Source organism: Euprymna scolopes, chromosome 23 (genome assembly GCF_053919585.1).
Source record: "Euprymna scolopes isolate OS-2025 chromosome 23, ASM5391958v1, whole genome shotgun sequence".
In the NCBI taxonomy this organism is placed as follows: Eukaryota; Metazoa; Mollusca; class Cephalopoda; order Sepiida; family Sepiolidae; genus Euprymna; species Euprymna scolopes.
In genome coordinates this window covers 121,909,843-121,932,850 of record NC_136504.1, presented here as the reverse complement: position 1 = coordinate 121,932,850, position 23,008 = coordinate 121,909,843, and the positions used below count along the sequence as shown (strand labels likewise).

The window sequence follows — 23,008 nt, the reverse complement described above, 5'->3', positions numbered from 1 at the left end:
GCCTGTTCCACCGTATGTCTTATTTTTCATGCTCCAGTTACATTTTCTTCTATACCAAGGTATTTGTATGTGGCATCCTTTCCTAGGTCTTCAATAAAGCTGTCATTAAACTAAAGATTTTCAATTATTGTCTTTTTCCTTTTTCATTGTGCATCTGACACATTTGTTGTTATGATTTAATTTGTTGTTAAGAGTTATCCCCCTTGGGATTGACATTCATAATAAAAGCGCCCTCTGTTTCATTTTCCCGCTCGATCCTTTCAAGAGCGTACGTGTATTTTACAGTTAATAAAACCTTTCTAAAAGGCAATTCTTTACTTACTGATACTATTCACTTCAATTTTATTAACTGTAAAAAAAAAAAAATAATGGATCGAATCTTACGTCCCGACAGATTCGAGGTGGAACCTACATGCCCTAATTCCGAAAAATCCTATAGGCATTGGAAATTAACCCTCCAGAATTATATCCGCTCACATAATAACGGATTAATCGAAAACACTTCAGATAATTTCTTTGCCTTGATCAATTGTATTTCAGCCTCTGTTTTCGATTTAATAAGCGATAAAACCGACTACGATAGTGCATTAAGAACATTGGACGCCGCTTATTTAAAACCTGAAAATATTGTTTATAATAGCGATTGATGACGACGAAGCAACAAACAACACAAAATATAGATGCCTTCATACTACAATTGGAAATGCTTGCCAAAACATGTAACTTCGAAGCGGTTTCTGCTGAAGAAAACAAAAATCAATACATTCGGGAAGCTTTCATCGGCGGAATTTCTTCTTCGTCCATCCGACAACGACTGTTAGAAAAACCCATCCTGACTTTACAAGACACATATGCCACGGCCAGATCTCTTGAACAAGCAGAAAAGCATTCGATAAGCTACGCAAATAACTTTACTGTAGCAGCTACAAATAATCCTTCGGGCTACAATCGTATAGCTGTGACTAAAGAAAATATGCATCCAAAAGGGGTTTGTTTTTTCTGTGGAAAATCACGTCATCCTCGATATTTATGTCCTGCACGAAACGCCGAATGTAAAAAATGCAAAAAAAAATGGTCATTGGGCTAAAGTGTGTAAATCTTCTATTTCTAACACTCATACTGCTGTTCTTTACGACGACTCTGACTACCCCTCACCTTCTCTATCCTGACTAGGAACTAACTCCAAAGATGTCACATTCACTCAATGCCAAATTAACGGGCACTTCGTGAACGCTATGGTGGACTCCGGCAGTGTAAAAACATTCATTAATGAAAATACTGCTAAAAAACTTAAACTCTTCACAATACCTAAAAACAAAACTATAGCTCTGGCTGCTTCCGATCAACATGCTAAAATAACTGGCGAAGCTGTCGTGGATTTAATACTGAAAGATAAAACCCATTCTGGAATAACAATTGAAATCATTGAAAACCTTTTCATTGATTTAATAATCGGAAAAGATATTTTAAAAAAATATAAAAAAGTAACACTTAAATTCGACGGTCCTAGAGACAAACTTATAATTGGAGCCATAAACACGAATAATTTTTTTCCTACCATAAACGTTCCACCCCCTCCTCTCTTTTCTAATCTTTCTCCTCATACTACTCCTATTGCGACAAAATCCCGACGTTACACTTTTGCCGCCAACAAATTCATAAAAGAAGAGACTGCTAGAATGTTGAAAGAAGGCATAATTGAACCTTCGATATCTCCGTGGCGAGCGCAGGTTCTTGTAACTTCGAATGAGAATCATAAGAAAAGAATGGTAGTCGACTACAGCGATACCATCAATAGATTCACGGAACTAGACGCTTACCCAATGCCTAATATCAATAAGATGGTAGACGACATCGCTCAATATAACATCTTCTCTACTCTCGACCTAAAATCTGCTTATCACCAAATACCTATAAATCATGCTGATCGTAAATTCACCGCGTTTGAAGTAAGTGGCAAACTTTTTCAATTTACTCGTCTTCCTTTTGGCGTCACCAATGGAGTAAGTGCTTTCCAGAGGAGCATAGACTATATTATAGAAAAAGAAAATCTAACCGATACCTTTGTGTATGTTGATAACGTAACTATATGTGGGAAAAATCAAGAAGAACACGATTACAATCTTCAAAAATTCTACAAAATTGCTAAACAATATAACATCACTTTAAATGAAAATAAAAGCATAATTTCTTCTAGTTCTATTACTCTACTCGGCTACACCATAGAAAATAATCAAATAGCTCCCGATTATCAAAGACTAAAACCATTACTCGAAATGCCACCTCCGCTGAATCTTAAATCTCAAAAAAGAATAGTTGGAATGTTTTCCTATTACTGCAAATTCATTAAAAAATTTTCTGATAAAATTTTATTACTAAATCAAAACAAAGAATTTCCACTACCTCCATCTGTATTAAAATCTTTTCAAACATTGAAAAATGATCTAAAAGACGCCACTTTAATAACGGTAGATCCAAATAAAGAATTTGAAGTAGAAACGGACGCTAGTAACTATTGCATTGCTGCAACACTAAATCAAGAAGGTCGTCCTATTGCATTTTTTTCAAGAACTCTCAATACTAACGAAATTAAGCACCATGCAGTAGAAAAAGAGGCAGCCGCTATTGTAGAAGCTCTCCGTAAGTGGCGACATTTTCTACTCGGCAGGCACTTTAAAGTCATCACAGATCAGAAGAGCATCAGCTTCATATTCGACAATAAAAGAAAATCTAAAATTAAGAATGACAAAATGTCGTTGGCGTATAGAATTATCCCAATACAATTTCACTATAGTTTATCGACCTGGACCTGAAAATATTGCTGCTGACACATTCTCTCGCATCTCTGCTCTTACTTACAATCTACAAGATCTTTGTGATTTACATAAACAATTATGTCATCCTGGTGTTTCAAAATTAAGCCATTTTATAAGAACGAGGAACCTCCCTTTTACTTTGGATCAAATTAAGAATATTACTGACTCTTGCTCATCCTGTCAATTACTGAAACCCAAATTCGCCAATACCAATGGAGGGACTCTCATTCAAGCCATATTACCTTTTCAACGATTAAATCTTGATTTTAAAGGCCCTCTACCTACTTCTATACATGGCAACAAATATCTACTTACTCTAATTGATGAGTATTCCCGTTTTCCTTTCGCTTTTCCTTGCAGAGATATGACAAGCAAAACCATTATCCACTGTCTAAACAAACTCTTTTCAATTTTTGGTTTGCCTGACATGATACATACTGACCGTGCTTCTGATTTCTTAGCAAGAGAAATAAAGGATTTTTTACACAAAAAAGGAATTGCTACTTCTAAAACAAGTAGGTATCATCCTGAAGGTAATAGACAGATTGAAAAACTCAACGGTACCTTATGGAAGGCCATTCAAACAACATTACATTCTAATCAAATGAAACTACCTTATTGGGAAGACATACTACCGGACGCACTTCATTCAATTAGATCATTACTTTGTACTGCCACTAATATGACTCCCCATGATAGACTGTTTAAATATAGTCGTAAATCTGCTTCCGGAATTTCAATTCCTTCTTGGGTTAAACCAGGCCCAATATATATTAGAAACCACACTAAAACAAGTAAACATGACCCTCCTGTAACGCCTGCCACCCTAATAGATGTCAACCCTCACTACGCTTATGTTCAACTACCTTCTGGTACTGAAACCACTGTCAACGTTCGAGACTTAGCTCCAAACTCATCAAATGAAGAAAACTCTAATAATAATCCTACTACTTCAGAGACTTTATTTGAACCTTCTACTAATGAAAACATTGGTCATGAGGAAGACAAAAATCAATCGTCTGATCTTGAAGAAAATCAGATTTCACTAAAAAATAATACTGAAAATCAGCATTCCTGCCAATCTGTGCGGAGGTCGTCCCGAGTTCGACAATTCCCTAGTAAATATAAGGATTTTGTGACTAAATACTGAAAAAACTGCAGTTTGGGTTCATATGTTATTTGTAAATAAAATGATTCTTATGTGATTGTAAAAAAAAAAAAAAAAAAAAAAAAAAAAAAAAATTTGTCTCTAATTAATTACCCCTTACTTGAATACTTTAGGACGGGGAAAATGTTATGATTTAATTTGTTGTTAAGAGTTATCCCCCTTGGGATTGACATTCATAATAAAAGGGCCCTCTGTTTCATTTTCCCGCTCGATCCTTTCAAGAGCGTACGTGTATTTTACAGTTAATAAAACCTTTCTAAAAGGCAATTCTTTACTTACTGATACTATTCACTTCATTTGTCAAATCCAAACTCCATGCAATCGTCCTCTGTGAAAGTTTTTACAGTTTTTATCAGAGAGGCAAAGTGATTTTCTGTTTTTGCATAAAGCTTGAAGTCATCCATAAAGAGCAGATGGTGCACTTTTTTATTTTTCTCCTTTTCTACCTTTACGTAGGTTGCATCCAGCATCACATTTCTTTAGGAACTTGCTGAATGGGTCGCTTGTTAGACAGAAGTGCAATGGTTACAAGCTATCTTCTTGAAAGATATCTCACTACATACTGAGTATTGGAGTACATATTGTTCCTTCTATGTGGTGTAGAGTAATGGATGTTTTCCACATCATCATTTGCTTTGTAAGGAATGTTCTTATGTTTTCATAAACATTATATAATTACAAGCACTGCAATATCCAGGAATGAGGCACACTGTCAAATGCCTTTTTATAGCCTATCCAGGCCATTGCTAGTTTTTTTTTGGGGGGGGGGCGCTTTCTACAGTCCTCAAGGATGGTTGATTCAGAAGGAGTTGGTCATTTGTACCAAGATTATTTCTGTACACCCTTTCTGTTCTTTTTCTAGGTAACTTATTTGTTTTATTTTACTTCAGTCGAAATTCTCAGAAATCAAAGGGCCTACTACCTGGCGCTAACACTTGAACTCTATATGAGATACATAGATATTCGAATGTTCCATTAAAGTTTTTATCTTTCAAACACCGAGTTAGTAAAGAAATTGAGAACATACTTTTCCTCTCCCCAATTTACCATTTTCATGTGTTGTAATTTATCTTCTATTTTGGTCTCTTAGTCTTACTGGATTCCAGGACAAGAATTTATCTAGTCTGATGGAGTATCCAGCTTTGTGCAGTTACATAAGGTAACATCACTTGAAGGTGCACTATTCTTCATAAAAGCTAATGTAAGTTAGCCATAGTAAGGAGATCTTATTTGGGCTGTGAATACTATGTGATTTGTAATATTTGGTCAGGGTTTACTTCTAGGAAAAAGTATCCTCATGCCAGTTTGTTCTGAAAAACTCCTGTACAGAGAGGCCATAGACATGCGAGAATAGTGTCTAGAAGGCATTCACTTTTTTTATTTATTTTACTTCAGTAAGTATTAAGAGATCAAGGGGCTCCCTCCTGGAGCTAACACTTGATTCTGTTATGATTTAAATTTATATCTGAGGGCTCTTTTAAGAATAGATGCTGTTCCCTTTATGGCTGCTATTTGTATTTCGTTACAGCTTGGTCTTCCAGGGATTGCTTCTAAGTATTTATGAAGATTCTTTTTTATTAACCCAGTTGCTCCTATCACAACCGGTATAATGTTTATTTCTTTCAGAGACCATGTCGTTTTTATATCATTTTTTAGGTCCTGATATTTTATTATTTTTTCCCGTTCAGCTCTGTTAAGGCCAAAATCATTTGGGACTGTAACATCGATAATGAGCGCAGTTCTTTCAGGCTTGTTCCATGTTACAATATCTGGCTTGATGGCCTTGTCTTTTATGTATCTCCCTGCCTGTATGTCTTTGTCATAGAACACGGTCACTTTTCCATTTGATGTTATTGGTGGTGGTTCATGTTCCCAGATGTTCGTCGCTCTGTCAAGCTGCATTTCTCCACAGATTTTCCAATGAAGGTACTTACATACTTTGTTGTGGCGGGCAGTGTAGAGGCCATCTGCCAATAGGATAGGACATGCAGACATTAGGTGGCTTGGGCTCTCAATTGCTGAGTGGCAAAACCGGCATTGGCCATTTGCTTGTAGGCCAGCCATTTTTTTTAATCCATTTGTGAGTAAGCCTTGGTCTTGACTGGCTGTGGGTTTGCATGTGTCTGTTTAAATATGAAATCCTAGAAAATGGCATACCACAAATTTGAAAAAAAAAGTTTTTTCTCCCGTGTGTGTTCACATATAAATTTTCAACAAAGATTTTTCAGAAAAGTTTGATTCAACATTACAAAAATGGTTTCTGTCTATTTTTATTTATTTTATTCAAGTAATTTTTTAAGAGATCAAGAGTTTCCCTCCCAAAGCTAACACTTTATTTCATTATGATTTGGATTTATATCCCAGGGGTCTTTTTAAAATAAATGTTGTTCCTTTATGGCTGCAATCCATATTTCATTAGAATTTGGTCTTCCAGGAATTCTTTCCAGGTACTTCTTAAGATTCTTTTTCACTAAGCCAGTTGCTCCTATCACTACTAGTATAATGATTACCTCTTTCAGAGACTACGTCATCTTTAAGTCATTCTTGAGGTCTTGATACTTGGTTATCTTTTCCCATTCTGCTCTATTAAGGCCAGAGTCATTTGGGACGGTGACATCAATAATGAGCACAGTTTGTTCAGGCTTGTTCATATCACAATGTCAGGCTAGACGGCCTTGTCTTTTATATATCTGCATGCCTGCAAAACTTTGTCATAGAACACAGTCACCTTTTCATTTGATGTTATCAGTAGTGGTTCATATTCCCATATGTTTGGTCATCTGTTGAGTTGCATCTCTCCAATGGAGGTATTCACATACTTTGTTGTTGTGACCAGTATAAAGGCCATCTGCCAACAGGGTTTGGCATCCCGACATTAGGTGGCTTGAGCTTTCAATCATTAACAAAACCTACACTGACCATTTGTTTTTAGCCAGCCATTTTTTTAAAAAAACATTTTTGAGTAAGCCCTGCTAAAATGAGTCTTTTTTCATCAAATGGAAGTCTCCTACTCTTGAGCTATTGGAGTGAAGCTCAGATCTACTAGGAACTTCCTCACTCTCTTATGTTGTTTCCATCCTTTTCTTGTTTCTATCTCCATTTTTTCTTTTCATTCTTGTAATCTATGTCACGGGTTTATTGTGTATCTCAACAGTGTTCTCCGGTATGACTCGTTTAGAAAGATGATCATAATGATCTTTCACCATTCCATCATCATGTCTATTGAACTTTTAATGTATTGATTCATGCTTACTATAGTGGCTCGATATGCATGGTTGAATTAAGTGAGGCCTAAACCCTACTTCTTTTCATGGTAGGCATATCCTGTCCATGCATTGGTTTTGATAGGGATAGCGGTTTCCTGGTCTTTGTATCGAGTCTATTTATGTTATATTGAGGCCAATCTATAATACCAAAACCGTATGTGATAATAGGTATTGCAAGCTGATTTATAGTAGTAATTTTGTTTTGGAGGCTTAGTTACCATTTGAGGATCTTTTTCAGACCTACTATATTTTTCTGTTCTGCCCTACATCTCATTTTATATGTTCGATATTTACGTTTTTCTCAATACCAAGGTATTTGTATGCGACATCCTCTCCCAAATCGTCAATGAGGCTATCACTGCTATGAAGGTGTTCAGATGTTGTCTTTTTGCCCTTTTTTATTGTACATTTGTCACATTTATCAAATCCAAACTCCCTGCAGATATCTGAGAACATTTTCACAATTTCTATCAGGGAGACAAGGTGTTTTTCTGTCTCTGCAAATAGTTTCAGATCGTCAATGAAGAGTAAATGTCCATGAGTTCAGTTATATAATACTGCATAAATTCATCATGAATCTATATGGCCTGAATAAATTTACTCTTATTTTTTTCTCTGCCTCTACTGAAATTGTACCCAGCATCACATTTTTTTTAAGCTTGCTGAGTGGATCACTTGCAAAGCAAAATTGTAGTGCTGATATGCTATTGCCTGGAAATATGTCTTGCCGGATGCTAATATTTGAAGATTATATTGTTCCTTCCATGCGGTGTAGAGCAATGGATGTTTGCCATGTTGTCATTTGTTTGGTAAAGATCTTATGCTCTCATGGACATTATACAGCTCCAAACACCACAATATTCAGCAATGAGGCACACTGTCAAATACCTTTTTGTAGTCGATCGAGGCTATTGACAGGTTTCTTTGAACCTTTCTGCAGTCCTTAAGGATGGTTTTGTTCAGAAAAAGTTGATCTTTTGTTCCAAACTTGTTTTTGGTGCACCCTTTCTGTTCCTTTTCAAAATAATCACGAGGGCTATGACAACAGAATATTTTAATCATTGTTTTGACTCTCACGTATATATCAGACACAGTTAATCAACTAAGAACCCCATCATTCTATATAAAAGCATATAAAATATTAACGAATACATACTCGAGAGTTCAAACAATGAAAAGAATATTCTGTTGTCCGAGCCCTAATAATCACCATTGGCAAAGTGTGTTCACCAATGAACTTTTAGTGCTGAATATGTTGCAAACGCTGAACAACACACTTGACATAAGGTTTCATTAAGAGACCCTGTCATTTTTAAATCATTCTTTTGATCCTGATAGTTTTCTTTTTGTTATTTTTGTATCAATTTATTCAAGCTGCGGATGGAGCTAGTCATTTGGCATGGTGACATCGATAATGAGCGCATTTTTCTCGGGCACAAGATTACAATGTCTGATTATCTCCATTTTTTATGATTTTCTTTGGTTGATTTTAAGAGATCAAGAGGCTCTATCCTGAGGCTAACACGTGATTTCGTTACAATTTTAATTTATATCCAAGAGCTTTTAAGAATAGATGTTGTTCCCTTTTTGGTTGCTATCTGTATTTCATGTCAGCTTGGCCTTTCAGGGATTGTTTCCAAATATTTTTTAAGATTATTTTTCATCAGGCCAGTTGCTCATCTCGTATCACAACTATTACTATGTTTTTTAAGGGACCATGTCGTTTTTAAATCTTTCTTTAGGTTCTCATATTTCCATCTTGGTTTTCTTTCACTTCCATTGAAATTTTCTAAAATCAAGAAGCCTTTCTTGGAGCTAACATTTGATCTTTATATGAGATACATTGATTTTCGAATATTACATTAAGTCTCCTTTACATCTCAAATGTTGAGTTAGTAAAGAAGTTAAGAATATTAATTTTTCTGTCTCCAGTCGACAAGTAAAATATGTTATAGTATATCTTTCTTTAACTTACTAGTCTCTTTAACTTACTAGATTGCAGGACAAGAATACATCTAGTTCGGTGGAGTATCAAGCTTAGTGATGTTACTATTGGAAACATCACTTAAAGCAAATGCACCATTCCTTGTATAATGGGTTAGAAATACCAAGGAGGTCTTATTTTGGCTGCGAATACTATGTAATTTTGAATATTTGTCAAGCTTTACTTGTAGGGCAAAGTATCCTCATGCCAAGTTATTTGGACAAACCCTGTACAGATAGGCCTCAGATATCTGATGATAGTATTAGGAGGTATTCAAGCTATTTGTATATAAAAAACACAAACTTAACAAGAACACAGTGTCTCCTTTTTTAAAAATAATTTGATAATTTTTAAGGTGTGGATGGGGCATTCTTTGTATCACCCTATATATTATACATCATCCAGCAGAAGCTTACTTTGTTGCTTTTTATTTTACTTTTGTTAGTTTGAGGAGATCAAGGGACTCCCTCCTTGGGCTAACACTTGATTCTGTTAAAATTTAAATTTATATCTAAGGGCTCCTTTAAGAATAGGCATTGTTCTCTTTATGGCTACTACCTGTATTTCCTTAGAGCTTGGTCTTCCAGGGATTGTTTCTCAGTATTTCTGAATATTCTTTTTTAGTAAGCCAGTTGCTCCTATCTCAACCAGCATAATGTTTATTTCTTCAGAGACCATGTCGTTTATAGATCATTTTTTAGGTCCTGATATTGTGTTATCTTTTCCCGTTCAGCTCTATTAAGGCCAAAATCATTTGGAACTGTGACATCAATAATGAGTGCAGTTCTTTTGAGTTTGTTCCATATTACAATGTCTGGCTTGATGGCCTTGTCTTTTATATATCTGCCCACCTGTATTTCTTTGTCGTAGAACACTGTCACTTTTTGGTTATCAGTGGTGGATCATTTTCCCAGATGTTTGACGACCTGTCTAGTTGCATCTCTTTGCAGATCTTCGAGTGTAATTATCTACATACTATGTTGTGGCAGCCAATGTAATGACCATCGGCTAGAAGAATCTTGCATCTAGACATTAGGTGGCTTGGGCTTGTGTGTGTGCGCATGTGTGTTTAAGTGCAAATTCCTTGCAAATGTTAAACTGCAAATTTCACAAGTTTCATCTCTCCATAGATCTTCAAATGGAAATATTCACATACTTTGTTGTGGCGGACAGTGCAATGATCATCTGTCAATAAGATTGGGTACCAAGACATTAGGTGGCTTTGGCTTCAATGTGTGTTCGAACGTGTCTGTTTAAATGCGAATTCCTGGAAAATGATAAACCACAAATTTCACAAAAATAAGGTTTTTCACCTGTGTGTGTTCGCATGTGAATTTTCAATGAAGATTTTTCAGAAAATTTTGACTCGCAAACGTCACAAGAAAAAGGTTTCTCTCCAGTGTGTGTTCGCCGATGCACTTTTAACGCCGAATATGTTGCAAATGCTGAGCCACACACCTGACATGAATAAGGTTTCTCTCCAGTGTGAGTTCGCAAATGCACTTTTAATCCCGAATTTGTTGAAAAAGCTGAACCACAAACTTGACACTGATATGGTTTCTCACCTGTGTGTATTCGAATGTGCGTATTTAAATCTGTGTTTCGTAAAAATTTGGAACCACAAATTTTACAGGCAAAACGTTTCTCTCCAGAGTGTGTTCGTACATGTGAGTTCAAATCGGAATTTCGTAAAAATGCTAATCCACAAACACCACATGTATATGGCTTATCGCCTTTATGCATTCTCATGTGTGTTTTAAACGCATGATTGAACAGAAATTCAGAACCACAAATTTCACAAAGGTATGGTTTTCGACCAGTATGAATCAGTGTATGTTTTCGTAAAGCAAAACTGCTTGAAAATGCAGATCTACACACATCACAAGAATAAGGCGTATCTCCAATGTGCGCTTGTTTGTGTGTTTTTAAGGCAAAATTCGTTGAAAATGCAGAACCACAATTTTCACAAGAATATGGCTTTTCACCAGTATGTGTCCTCATATGGCATTTTAGATGCGAATTTCTGGCAAATGATAAACCACAAACCTCACAACAAAATGATTTCTCTCCAGTATGCATTAACATGTGCGTTTTTAAATAAGAACTTGTTGAAAATGCTGATTGACATACTTGACAAGAATAAGGTTTCTCCCCTGTGTGTATTCGTATATGCGTTTTTAAAGATGAATTCGTTGAAAAAGCTGAACCACACACTTCACAAGAATGAGGTTTTTCTCCAGTGTGTGTTCGAAGATGAATTTTTAATGCAGAATTATCATAAAATGCTGAACCACATACTTCACAAGAATAAGGTTTTTCTTCTGTGTGGATTTGCATGTGTCTTTTTAGGTTAAACTTTTGGGTAAATGCCGAATGGCACACATTACAAAAGTATGATTTCTCTTTGCCGTGTTCTTGCATGTGCTTTTTTAATGCTAAATTGTCTGCAAAGGCTGACCAACAGACTCCACAAGAATAATTTTTCTGTTCAGAGTCTGTTTCCATATCTTTCTTTGCAAAAGGAACTCTATGAAAATCCTTATTTACATGCTTACAAAAAAATATATGTTTGTTTCTTTAAAATGCTTGTCACAAGCTAGAAGGTTATATGGTTATTTAAGCCTTTGTGTATTCATATATTTACTTCAATAATAAATTATTAAAAATGTTGATAGACCTCCTCCTGTTTAAAAAAGTCCATTTGCACTTCTCTGCAGCCAGTATCTGGAAATGATGAAGAAATATTAAACAAAACATCTTGTAAACTGCTGATATATGCATTAAAATCAATTTAGCAAACTGAACATGAATAATCAACTCAATATATTAGGATTACTTATTAATACAGACACATAAATAATCAAATCGATATATCACATGAAATAATTAGTATATCTAAATATAATCAAATCGATATATAATATATATATATAGTGATAATCAGATCGATACACCACATATATGATTAATAAAATCATGATATATCATCTAATAATTAATATATATCATATACATAATCAAATTGATATATTAAATATAATATATATATATATATATATATATATATGAATAATCAAATCGACATATCATTTAATTATATATAAACAATCAAACCAGTATATCTGAATTCATATATGTATATAAATATAACAATTTATACAGCACATATATTTAATATATATTTTTCTATGAACTACATGAATCGCATTTTTTTATTCTGTAAACAATATAACTAAAATTGCAGCAATAAGAAGAGATGATGTATATCATGTCAGTCTGATATATATATATATATATATATATATATATATATATATATATATATATATATATATATATATATATGGTTTCCGCTAAAGCGTAACTTATTTATAAATGTAATTTATACACTATTAGGGCTAAAAAACTGAAATAGGTTTCATTAAAAAGAACAAGGTTGTAAGTTTTTTTTTATAAGAAACTTTAGCATTCTACATGCCCATCACTGATCCAGAGGAGCAACAAACATTCTTCAGGCTATTATTATCGAAAAAAAACCCACATTATTTCTTAAACTTTATTTTTCGACTGGGTAATGCTAGACAGTGCACTACAAAATAACTTTTATTTTACAAAATCCCACAGGAAGAAGTCTAACAAGAACAGATCAGGTGACTTAGCTGGCCAAAGGAAATCCGTTTTGTGGGAAATTAGCAGTTGATGAAATTGGCTCTTCCGTCAAGATGTGTTTTACGTCTACCATTGATTAGGTTATGTATAATTAGAGCTTATTGTTGTCATTATTTCTAGATAAGTATCACTATTATTTATTAGTTCTGTTTCTGGTCCTCAAAAAAATGTCCATATATTTTAGAACCACACTGTTCACATCATACCATTTATTCCAGGAAACATAAAGGCTTTACAATTAAATTATTTGGTTTAGTTAATGACCAAATTCGATAACTTTTTACTGTTTGGGATAATTTCTTAAATAATGTTATTCAACAATAATTGACCAGATATACTCATGGTTTTTAATATTCAGCAAAAGGTTCACCTTCTGTCTTTATTCTTTATCCTTGATGAAATTGCATTTTAATGGTTACAATTGAAGTTTTCTATTAAGGATTAAAATTTATTTGTATCTCAGCAGATAACTTTCTCATTGATTTTCTTTGATCATGATTAATTAAATTTCGTATCATGTAAAAATTTCAATATGCCCTTGCTGCGTTTGGATGGCTGACTTTACTTTATATAAATTCCCTTAGCATAATTAGTTTTCTTTTACTCAATTGTACTCGATATTTTTCTTGAAATCAACAAATTTTAGTGATTACAGATTAATGTTTAATCTTTTTTTCCACGATAAGTTTTTTCTGTAATGCTGTTAGTTGAAAATAAACCATGAATGAAATGTAAGTTTTGCAGATGTTTTTTATATTCATTGCGTTATAGGTATAATACCAAATAAAACTTTACACCTTACGCTTTTTAATATAAGCTATTTAAGCTTTCTAGAACTAATAGTCTACACATTACAATATTTATAAATCGACAACTTTTTTAGCAGACACTCTGTAGATATATAGATTTATATGTATACTAGCAGGCCTACCAGCTTTGCTCTATAATAAAATTTCTTAAATATATTTTAATTCATACAGATTATGTATTTATTATTATCATAAATGCAGATTATGTATCTATTAACTATTACAAAGAAAATTCTCTATCAATTATTATATTATACCTAATACAGTAGTGAGATGAAAATAAAAACCATTCCTATTATTTGTGTGCCATCAGCTAGAATCGAAACTAAAGCCTACAACTCTTCACCCTCAGAGCCCATACACATTATATATATATATATATATATATATATATATATATATATATATATATATATATATATATATTGATTGATTGCAGAAAATCCCCTCTGAACCAAAGTGCCATAGGTTTGCAACAACAGATGCCACATACAAATTTATTATACCACTATTTTATGTAAGTTTATTAGCTACTATCTAATGTAATTTTAGAAAGCCATTTTAGGCACATGCGGTCGTTATAATAACATCCTACATTCCCTCCTAGGAGCACCATCATCACAATTGCAAACATCTTCAGAGGAAGTAGTTCCTATTTCCCCCCCTAAATAACAAGTCCTCTTTCCACTCCCAGTAAGCCCAATATGTGGCTGCACCCTTCATAACTGGATTCTAAACTCATTGACATAACATAATCTTTCCTTTTCCATTACAAAAAATAATGAAGTTTTCCTCAACTAATTCCACTCCTTCTGATTGGATGAGCTGTGGCTATTCCTAAATTCTAAAATAATGCTATTAGCATGCTAAACCAACGCTAATACAACATTCAAACATGGCATTGTAATGATACCCACTTTTGGCATATGATTAAATTGCTCACCCACTTGTTTATTTAATTTCTTTCTCTCGTTTCAAAGACAAAACAACAAACATTCATGTAATCTCTTTTTTCTCTCGCTTTGAAGACGAAGCACAAACATTTATTTCCTCTCTCTCTTGCTTACTCGCTTGATGCGTATCTCACTACATATTCTTCCAATTATAAAACTATTTCTATACTTAACTGTTTATTTTCTTATTTACCACCTTTATGATAAAAATATATAGAAATATGCAACCTTTCTTTAGCAATTTTTTTTTTATATGCACCTGTTATCCAATTTAAAAAAATGAAATAGCCTGATCGTCGAAGACTGGATAAAAGCAAACAAAATACAGAGTTTTATAATTATATATAACATGTTTTTGTGACAATTATCAAAAATAATCACACAAAATATTTCTCGTCATTTGATAAATTAATTTAACAACTACATTAATCGTAAATTCTGTCATTATTTCAATGTCTCTCAAAAATGGAAATTAATAAAAGCATTGAAGAAAATAAATGCAGAAAATGCTTTTAATAAGTTTTACCTGTTACATCAATACTATTATTTATAAATTCAAAATAAAAGTTAATAAAAATTATACTGTAATATGTACATATAAATTAAAATAACTAATTACAAATCCAATCATATTTTATGAGAGTTTCTATTTTCATGTCAACAATTTGAAATTAGTACATCATTTTACTCTGGTGTTATTTTATCATTGGACTTCATATAAAAATGATTCTATTTATATCATAATTATGAAAAATATACTTTAATCATGTACATTTTACATAAAATGAATTATTGTGTATATTTTAATTTTATTCTTTCTAATTCTAAATAAATATAAATATTTATAAATTAAAAATTCAAAACATATATACTTTTCCATGTATCTATGACATAATTTTGGCATATTTATGTGGTTTTTAAAATTTGGCGTTTCAGATGAAAGTGGACGAGTGAGAGTAATTTACAAGCCTAAAAATGTTCCAGACTAAATTTTAACTTGAACCAAGAGACAAAAATGCTATTACTAAATGTAAGAGAAAAAACAGGGAGAGTAGATAATACAGTGGATGTGTTATCAGCAGCTCCAGTAACTTTCGCTTCTCCTTTTTTGTCCCTCAGTCCTCATGCAAATGAGTGATTTTTCTGACAAAGGGCGAAGAAAAAGCCGCGGTAGTACTTGGTGAATAGTAGTCTGAGATGTCGGAAATTTTTCTGTCTCTATGTCTATCCTTGTGGCCATGTCACTAGTAAAGGTGCTGGAGGTAAATGTTTCGTCTGGGCTGACGTTATCCGCCTGATAGTCAGGGACCCAAACCTTTGATTAACCACTAAGGAGGCTGTCCTATCAGCAGGTGCAAAGTACTGGGACTGCTGTATTGCCATTTGGTGAATGGACTCTGGACCATGCAGTAGTCTCTGGTGGGACTTCTCGATGCCATACTAGTGGGTAATTTTTATGGCTTTACCTTTTCATATGCTACAAAAAAATTTCCTGTATTTTCTCTCTTACTTTCCCTCTCTGTACTGCTCTAACCAAGTATGCCGACCTGTTCCACAAATCCCAAAACCTCAACATGAAACATCTCCAGAAAAAAAAACTCGAATAAACCTAGAACCCCATCTTCCAACGTAGACCCCTACTACCATGTCTCCTTCTCCAACATCAGGGGTCTACGTTCCAACCTTCCAGAGGTTGAAACCCAATTACAGGAGACGTCACTGGACATATTCTTTCTAAGCAAAACTTGAATAAGGCCGACCACTTCCCTAGATGAGTTCATAATTAACAGATACTCTAACTTAACATCTAAATTTGACCCCCAAGATCGCCATGGGCATGGAATATGTGCCTACATTAAAGATGGCTTACCATGTGGCAGGGATATCTCTAGAGAAGATCCTAATTTACCTTATATGTGCTTCCGGGTTGCACTTGCTTAAAAACGCCCGTCTAGCTGAATCCACTGTCAAAAACTTTCCCTACTCTTTATCTATGCCTAAATCAAAACGTAGATTCCATGAACAAAGCTTCTTTCTTAGAATTGCACACCTGTGGAACTCTGTTCCGTCTGCCTGCTTCCCTCCTGACTAAAACTTGGATGTCTTCAAGTCCAACGAAAACAAATTCCTGATGAACCGCCCCCTTTAGTAGACACTTTATTAAATATCCTCACTAACGTATTGTACTTATAATAACCCTTATCCCTGAGTGGCTTCCGGGCCTTGATAAGTGGTGACCACCTTGTAAAAAAACAAAACAAAAAAACACAGAAATATAAAGTAAAAAGAAACATCAATTAATCATACATTAACTTATCATGACTATTATTTTCCACATTGAATCATCTTCTAATCATAGTAAAACCAAATATGAATAGTATGCTTATGTAATGTATTGCACTTAGAAACATTCTAGATTAATATGTGAATTTGTTAATGAAACGAAAGATGAGTATTTTGAGTTACAGATTTCCTGCATAATTTTGCAGCCTTATCAAAATACCCCCTAAAAAGCGATCAACTTAATATGAAATGATGTTTCTTCCAACCTCAGAGCTAGCTTTGCATTTAGTTAGGGACAATAGGTCTTACCAAATATAGTGTTGATATGAAAATATAATAATCGATAAATGCAAAATGGAAGCAAATACTAAAAAAAGGATCTGAATCTCACTTAAATTTCATAAAAGAAATGGCTAATGAAAATTAAATATCTAACTCATAAAGTTATGTAATTATATGCTGCACATTTTTGCCATTCAAAATTCAAGTAAATCTTTTTATTAACATTATAACTCAATAACTTGAGTTTTATTTCTTCCGCCCGTCACACCAATAATTTCCTGGGTAAGGTTAACACTTTTGTCCAAACTTCCAACTTCTGTACACGTAATGCACCTTCTCTCAACTCCTAACGTACTTCTGCTAATTCAACTTATTGCTTTGAAATCCAACTTCAAAATGAACAACCCTCTCCAAAATCAACCCTGTTTATCTCCAACCAGGAGCATCTCATTTGCATATCGGGTGGTCACATTGCAGGCATATAAAGAGATGAGGCAGCCATTTTTGTTTCTTTCTTCTTCATTCATTTCATTCCACGACCGACCCATTGAATTATACACATGTGCTAATTAGGTAAGTCGCACGTTTCCCTACACTCCCCCCTGATCTCATGATCACACACAGGGCAGAGGGGCAGTCGTCTTTGTTGGGTACTTCTTTGAAGAATCGGGGGAAGCACTTCCTCATTGCCATCTTCCTCATTACCACCGTTATTGCCACCAGTCTGTTCCATTATCCCCTCTTGTGGTTCCCTATGTGGTGTTTCACAATCAGAGCAAGGGGGCAGTATCCGTCTTTGTTGGGTACTCCTTCGAATAATCGGAGGCATCACTTCCTCGGTTCCATCTTCCTCAGTATGTTTCATCATTCCCTCTCGTGGTGCTTTAGGTGGTGTTTCACAATCACGGCGGGTGGGCAGTATTCGTCTTTCTCGGGTACTTCGATGAGGAACTGGTGGTATTACTTCCTCATGTCCATCGTCCTCATCACTATTGCCACTAGTATGTTCCATCATTCCCTCATCTGGTTCTGTAGGTAATGTTTCTATGCTCACCTGTAGGGGCAGTAGGCGATCAGGATCATCCCTGAACTGTATGTGATCTTCTTCATTATCCTCAGAATCAGAAGAGGTATAACAGGGGTGGATATTTTTTACATGACATGGTACACCATTAGTCAACATGGTCTGAGGACTTATGATTTTGTCTAGTTTTCCTCTGCAAAATTTTACAGTGCACCCAGCATTTGGGGGTTTTACCCAAACACGGTCTCCCACTTGATATGGTGTATTGACAACACTAACCACTGATGGTGTGACATCAATTCCTTTTATACGCTGTTCATAGCAGTAAATCCCATTAGCTGGTGCAGTTTCTGGTGTCGCATCGTCCTTTGGTGTCACATTATACCAGTACACAGCTTCTGGAATATAATACTGTGTCCTGGCCGCAATTCTTTTAATGGTGCGGTGACACCGCTCCGCTATACCGTTACCTTCTGGAAAATATGCACATCGGTAACGCATTCTAATCCCCCATTCCTGCATAAATTTCTTAAATTCTAAACATAAAAATGTAGTGGCGTTATCAGTCAGAATTTCAAGTGGGGCACCACGTTAAAAAAAGACAGCTCTCAACTGTCGTATAATGCTAGATGCATCCTGTCGTGTCAACAGGCGCCATATCATGAAACGTGTCGGACAACACTCTGTCAAGGTAAAAAAATGCTTGCCCTCATAATGCGTTACATCCATTCCTACTCGATACCAGTTGTCCTCCACCTCAAGCTTCCCTTTTTGCCATTGGGATGGTGCTGGATCAATTCGCTGACACTCTTCACACGAGCGTATAGCTGCATTGATTGATGCTCTTGTAGTTGAGGGACACACTCTTCGGACAAAATATGTTGTCCTCCGAATTCCGGGATGTCCACTCTGCTGATGTATTGTACAGATCTGGTCAGGTTTTAATTGATCTGTTACGGCCGCACATGTCTGTTGTGGAGGATCAGATCCCTGCCTCATTACATCAATCCACCTCTTTGGTACTCTAGTCAAGCTATCAGCCAAATTCTGCATCGACGAAACTAAGGTAATGTCCACCTGCAAGCTGTATTCGTCAACTATACGCTTTATTATTGCCAGTCTCCTTCGTACTAACATCTCACTTGCAGCTCTAGTCTTAACTCGAGCCTTTCCAGTCAAAGTGTCGGTCAACCAGTGGTAAACACAAAACGAGTCAGTGTGGAGATGCACAACCTTAGCCTGCCATTGCAATGCAAGATTAAGCCCTTTTAACGTGGCATCGAGTTCTGCCAAATTTATATGCTAGGCATCATTTTTCGGACGAAGCCAGCATGCATCTTCCACAATGGCACCCAACTGTTCCAACACGATACCTGTAGCCAGTGAACTTGCGTCAACCCATGCATTCAGTTCGTTTCCAGATACTTGCCACTCACCCTGGGCAGGGTCGTTCCTATGTACTCTGGACAACATTGCAGCCATCATTTGCTGGAGATAATCATCATACACCATGTCGTCCCATCCTTTGGTTACTGCAGTTACTCATCTTTTTAATACTCCTGTTGCCGATCGGAGCCATCCACAGACAGGTAGATGTCCTACTAATTTACCACAAATAGAAAACACAATGCATCTTGTCAATACACTGAATAACTCTGGAATTGCGCTCCCTCGCTTCCATCCCAAAGTATTGCCCTTCTCATAGACCTCTAGGCCTAACACGGGCACCCCGTCCTTTAGGCGCTTAGGGTCTTTGCTTATTAATCCAAACGATTCCAGTTTTGCTCGAACCACATCTGCAGACATTATATCCTCATTAACGTAGATGTCGTCAATGTAAGCCGAAGCAGCTTTTGCTGTGGTCTCATCCTGCATCAAAACAGTTTTAATAATAGTTGTCATTATTAAGGGTGCTACGTTTAGGCCAAAACCTAAAAGTGTCAAACAATATCGTTTTCCCTTGATTATCACTGTCTGAAATGGCCATAATGACTCATGGACACGTAACTGCAGGTAGGCTCTCTTTAAATCCAGCAGTGCTACATTACTCCCTTTCTGACGCCACTCTCTTAGTTTAGCAGCGCACATGTCTGCGTTTCCAGTGAAAGCATCAACATGTTGATTCAATTCTCGGTAATCCATTATGGGCCGAATTTTGTCTTTAGTACTTCGTTCAACAGCCATGAGCGGAATTAATCCTTTGGGTGGTCCCAGACGTTCCTGTGGGTATGGTATTAACCATCCGTTATCAATCCACATCTGAAGTTCTTCTTCATATGCGGCCCTATTCTTTGTGGAAACTGCATACTCTGGAATGGTGTTGCACAGCCAATCTGGTGCCTGGCTCATAGTCCATTTCCACTTTGCAGTCCACGCCTTTTCCTTGTCATCAAATGTAGCACAGAAGTCCTTTTCTTCAATAGACATGGTTGCACAGACTTCTTTTCCTTCTCCAAGCATTACACCTCCAGTCGCTGTGATTATGACGCCTCCTAGTGCTTGTATTGCATGAATTCCAATCAACATGTCATAGCCAAGGGGTTTTTCTTGCATCACCAGAACATCAACTTTGGCTGTGTCACCCTTCTCAGTACAGATCGTAATCGTCCCTTCACCACAACATGCTCGGGATAAACCATTGATCGTCATAATACCAACTGGTTGCTCCCGCCACATCTGACAGTAATGTGCACTAACTATAGACCGGGAACACCCCATGTCTATGAGTGCTGAACACTGCACATCGTCAATTTTAACGGCAATGACCGGTAATCTTGTGTTTATTGGTTGGCAAGGGGCAAGGGTGGTGATAGTACCTTGCCCCCAACGTCGTTTCATGAACAGTTGCGAGATATGTGCATATACTTATTGCAGCAATAGCATTGTACTGTTCTCTGTGCTCGTGGATATACACACCTCCTATTACTCCGGCAATCCTTAGCAAAATAATTGGCCTCCCCACATTTATAGTACACTGGGCCTACACGCTTATTACTACCTGGGAGAGAATCTACATTGCCTTCATGCGGTTCGACTGTTGCATGTTGAATGCTAGTTGCTACTGCAATTGGCTCCTGTTCCTTACAGATGTTTCAAGCTTGGGCTAATAACTCGTCTGTTGTCAATTCATCAATTCATGACAATGCCCGCAACAGTTTGCTGACCTCCTAAGGTAAGCCTACTAAAAAAGCACATCTTAATATCCTATCATTAACCCCACCAAATGGTACCGACAACTTTCGTAGGTCTGCTAGGTACACACCAACGGTTTCCTTGGGGTGAAATCGCCGGCTCGTGAACTGTTGCCATGCAACAAATGGATCTGTACCAAACGCTGCATACAGGCTGTGTTTGATTGTATCCCAGTCTGGTTCATCTCCGAGTTGATGGTAGACTGCATAGGCCCCTCCGGTTAACATCAAAGGAATGACTGTGGCTGGTTCTTTAATTCTGCACAGTGTACAGATCTTTTCAGCCTTTTCCACCCATTCGACGACAGACGGTCTAGTGGTAGATCCATCAAACTCAGGTATCAAGCGAAAGTCGAATCTGTCCATTTTCTGCCTTTTGAGTCACTGCACACCGAGAGCTGAAATAGCTTATAACTCAATAACGAGTTTTATTTCTTCCACCCGTCACACCAATAATTTCCTGGGTAAAGTTAACACTTTTGTCCAAACTTCCAACTTCTGTACACGTAACGCACCTTCTCTCAACTCGCAACGCACTTCTGCTAATTCAACTTATTGCTTTGAACTCCAACTTCAAAATGAACAACCCTTTCAAAAATCAACCCTGTTTATCTCCAACCAGGAGCATCTCATTTGCATATCGGGTGGTCACATTGCAGGCATATAAAGAGATGAGGCAGCCATTTTTGTTTCTTTCTTCTTCATTCATTTCATTCCACGACTGACCCATTGAATTATACACATGTGCTAATTAGGTAAGTCGCACGTTTCCCTACAAACATAAACAAAATAAAAGTAAATAAACCATAACAATGAAACAACTGTTAATTGATAAAATACAAAAAGTAAATAAACTGTTTACTAGTGTAAAAAAAATAATCATATCACATATTGCTTCCTGATTGTCAAAGTGACACAATGGAATACTTCTGCCTTTCAGACCAAACAGATGCAACTTTTTTTTATATATTTTTATTTTTTTGCAAAACGTAAATAAACTAATTTTGTTTCTAATTACAAAATATTTCATTTTAATTAAGTATTTTTCATATTAAAAATTGAAAATTATGAATTTTCTTTAGGAAATAACTTGACTTGCAATGTTTCGTCTGTTAAAATTTTAATCACGTGATTACAGTGTACCATCAATAAAATATACCATTCATTCAAGTGTCGCTTGTTATGGATTTAGCTGAATACGATATTAAAAATCACTTTATTGGTACTTATGCACTTATGTTACTGGGCTGGCGGGTGTATTGTAACTATTCTGTACTTGCATCTAACAATTTAATAAACAAAAAAATATTGTAAAATTTTAAGGACCATTTGAAGTGTTGTGTAATTATTAAAAAAATTCAGTTGCTCTTGTGCTTTGTTTTGTGAAAATTAATTTTCCCTTAAAATCCAATGACTGCTCAGTCGAGGAAAGGAAGCAATGTGCACCTACCTTAAATGCATCTGGGAAGACCAAAACCACTGGGAAGAATCTCCCTTTAAATAACCAAAAGGTCATATGATTAACTGTCACCAGACCTGTGGAAAAAAAGCTTTAAAAAGGCA

The 23,008-nt window shown here is 35.7% G+C and overlaps 1 protein-coding gene across 2 annotated transcripts; it reads right to left on the bottom strand.

Moving 5' to 3' along the window:
- Window positions 1-4,751: 4,751 nt before the first annotated feature.
- On the bottom strand, window positions 4,752-23,008 carry LOC145246174 (uncharacterized). 2 transcript variants are annotated; one of them, XM_080108047.1, is made up of 2 exons: window positions 22,896-23,008; window positions 4,752-11,958 (listed from the first exon to the last, which is right to left on the bottom strand). In XM_080108047.1, exon 2 carries the CDS (start codon window positions 11,737-11,739, stop codon window positions 10,447-10,449), a length of 1,293 nt encoding a protein of 430 aa, XP_079964173.1. In that variant the 5' UTR covers window positions 11,740-11,958; window positions 22,896-23,008; the 3' UTR covers window positions 4,752-10,446. Both variants share the same exon structure in this region, with proteins under 2 accessions (XP_079964173.1, XP_079964174.1).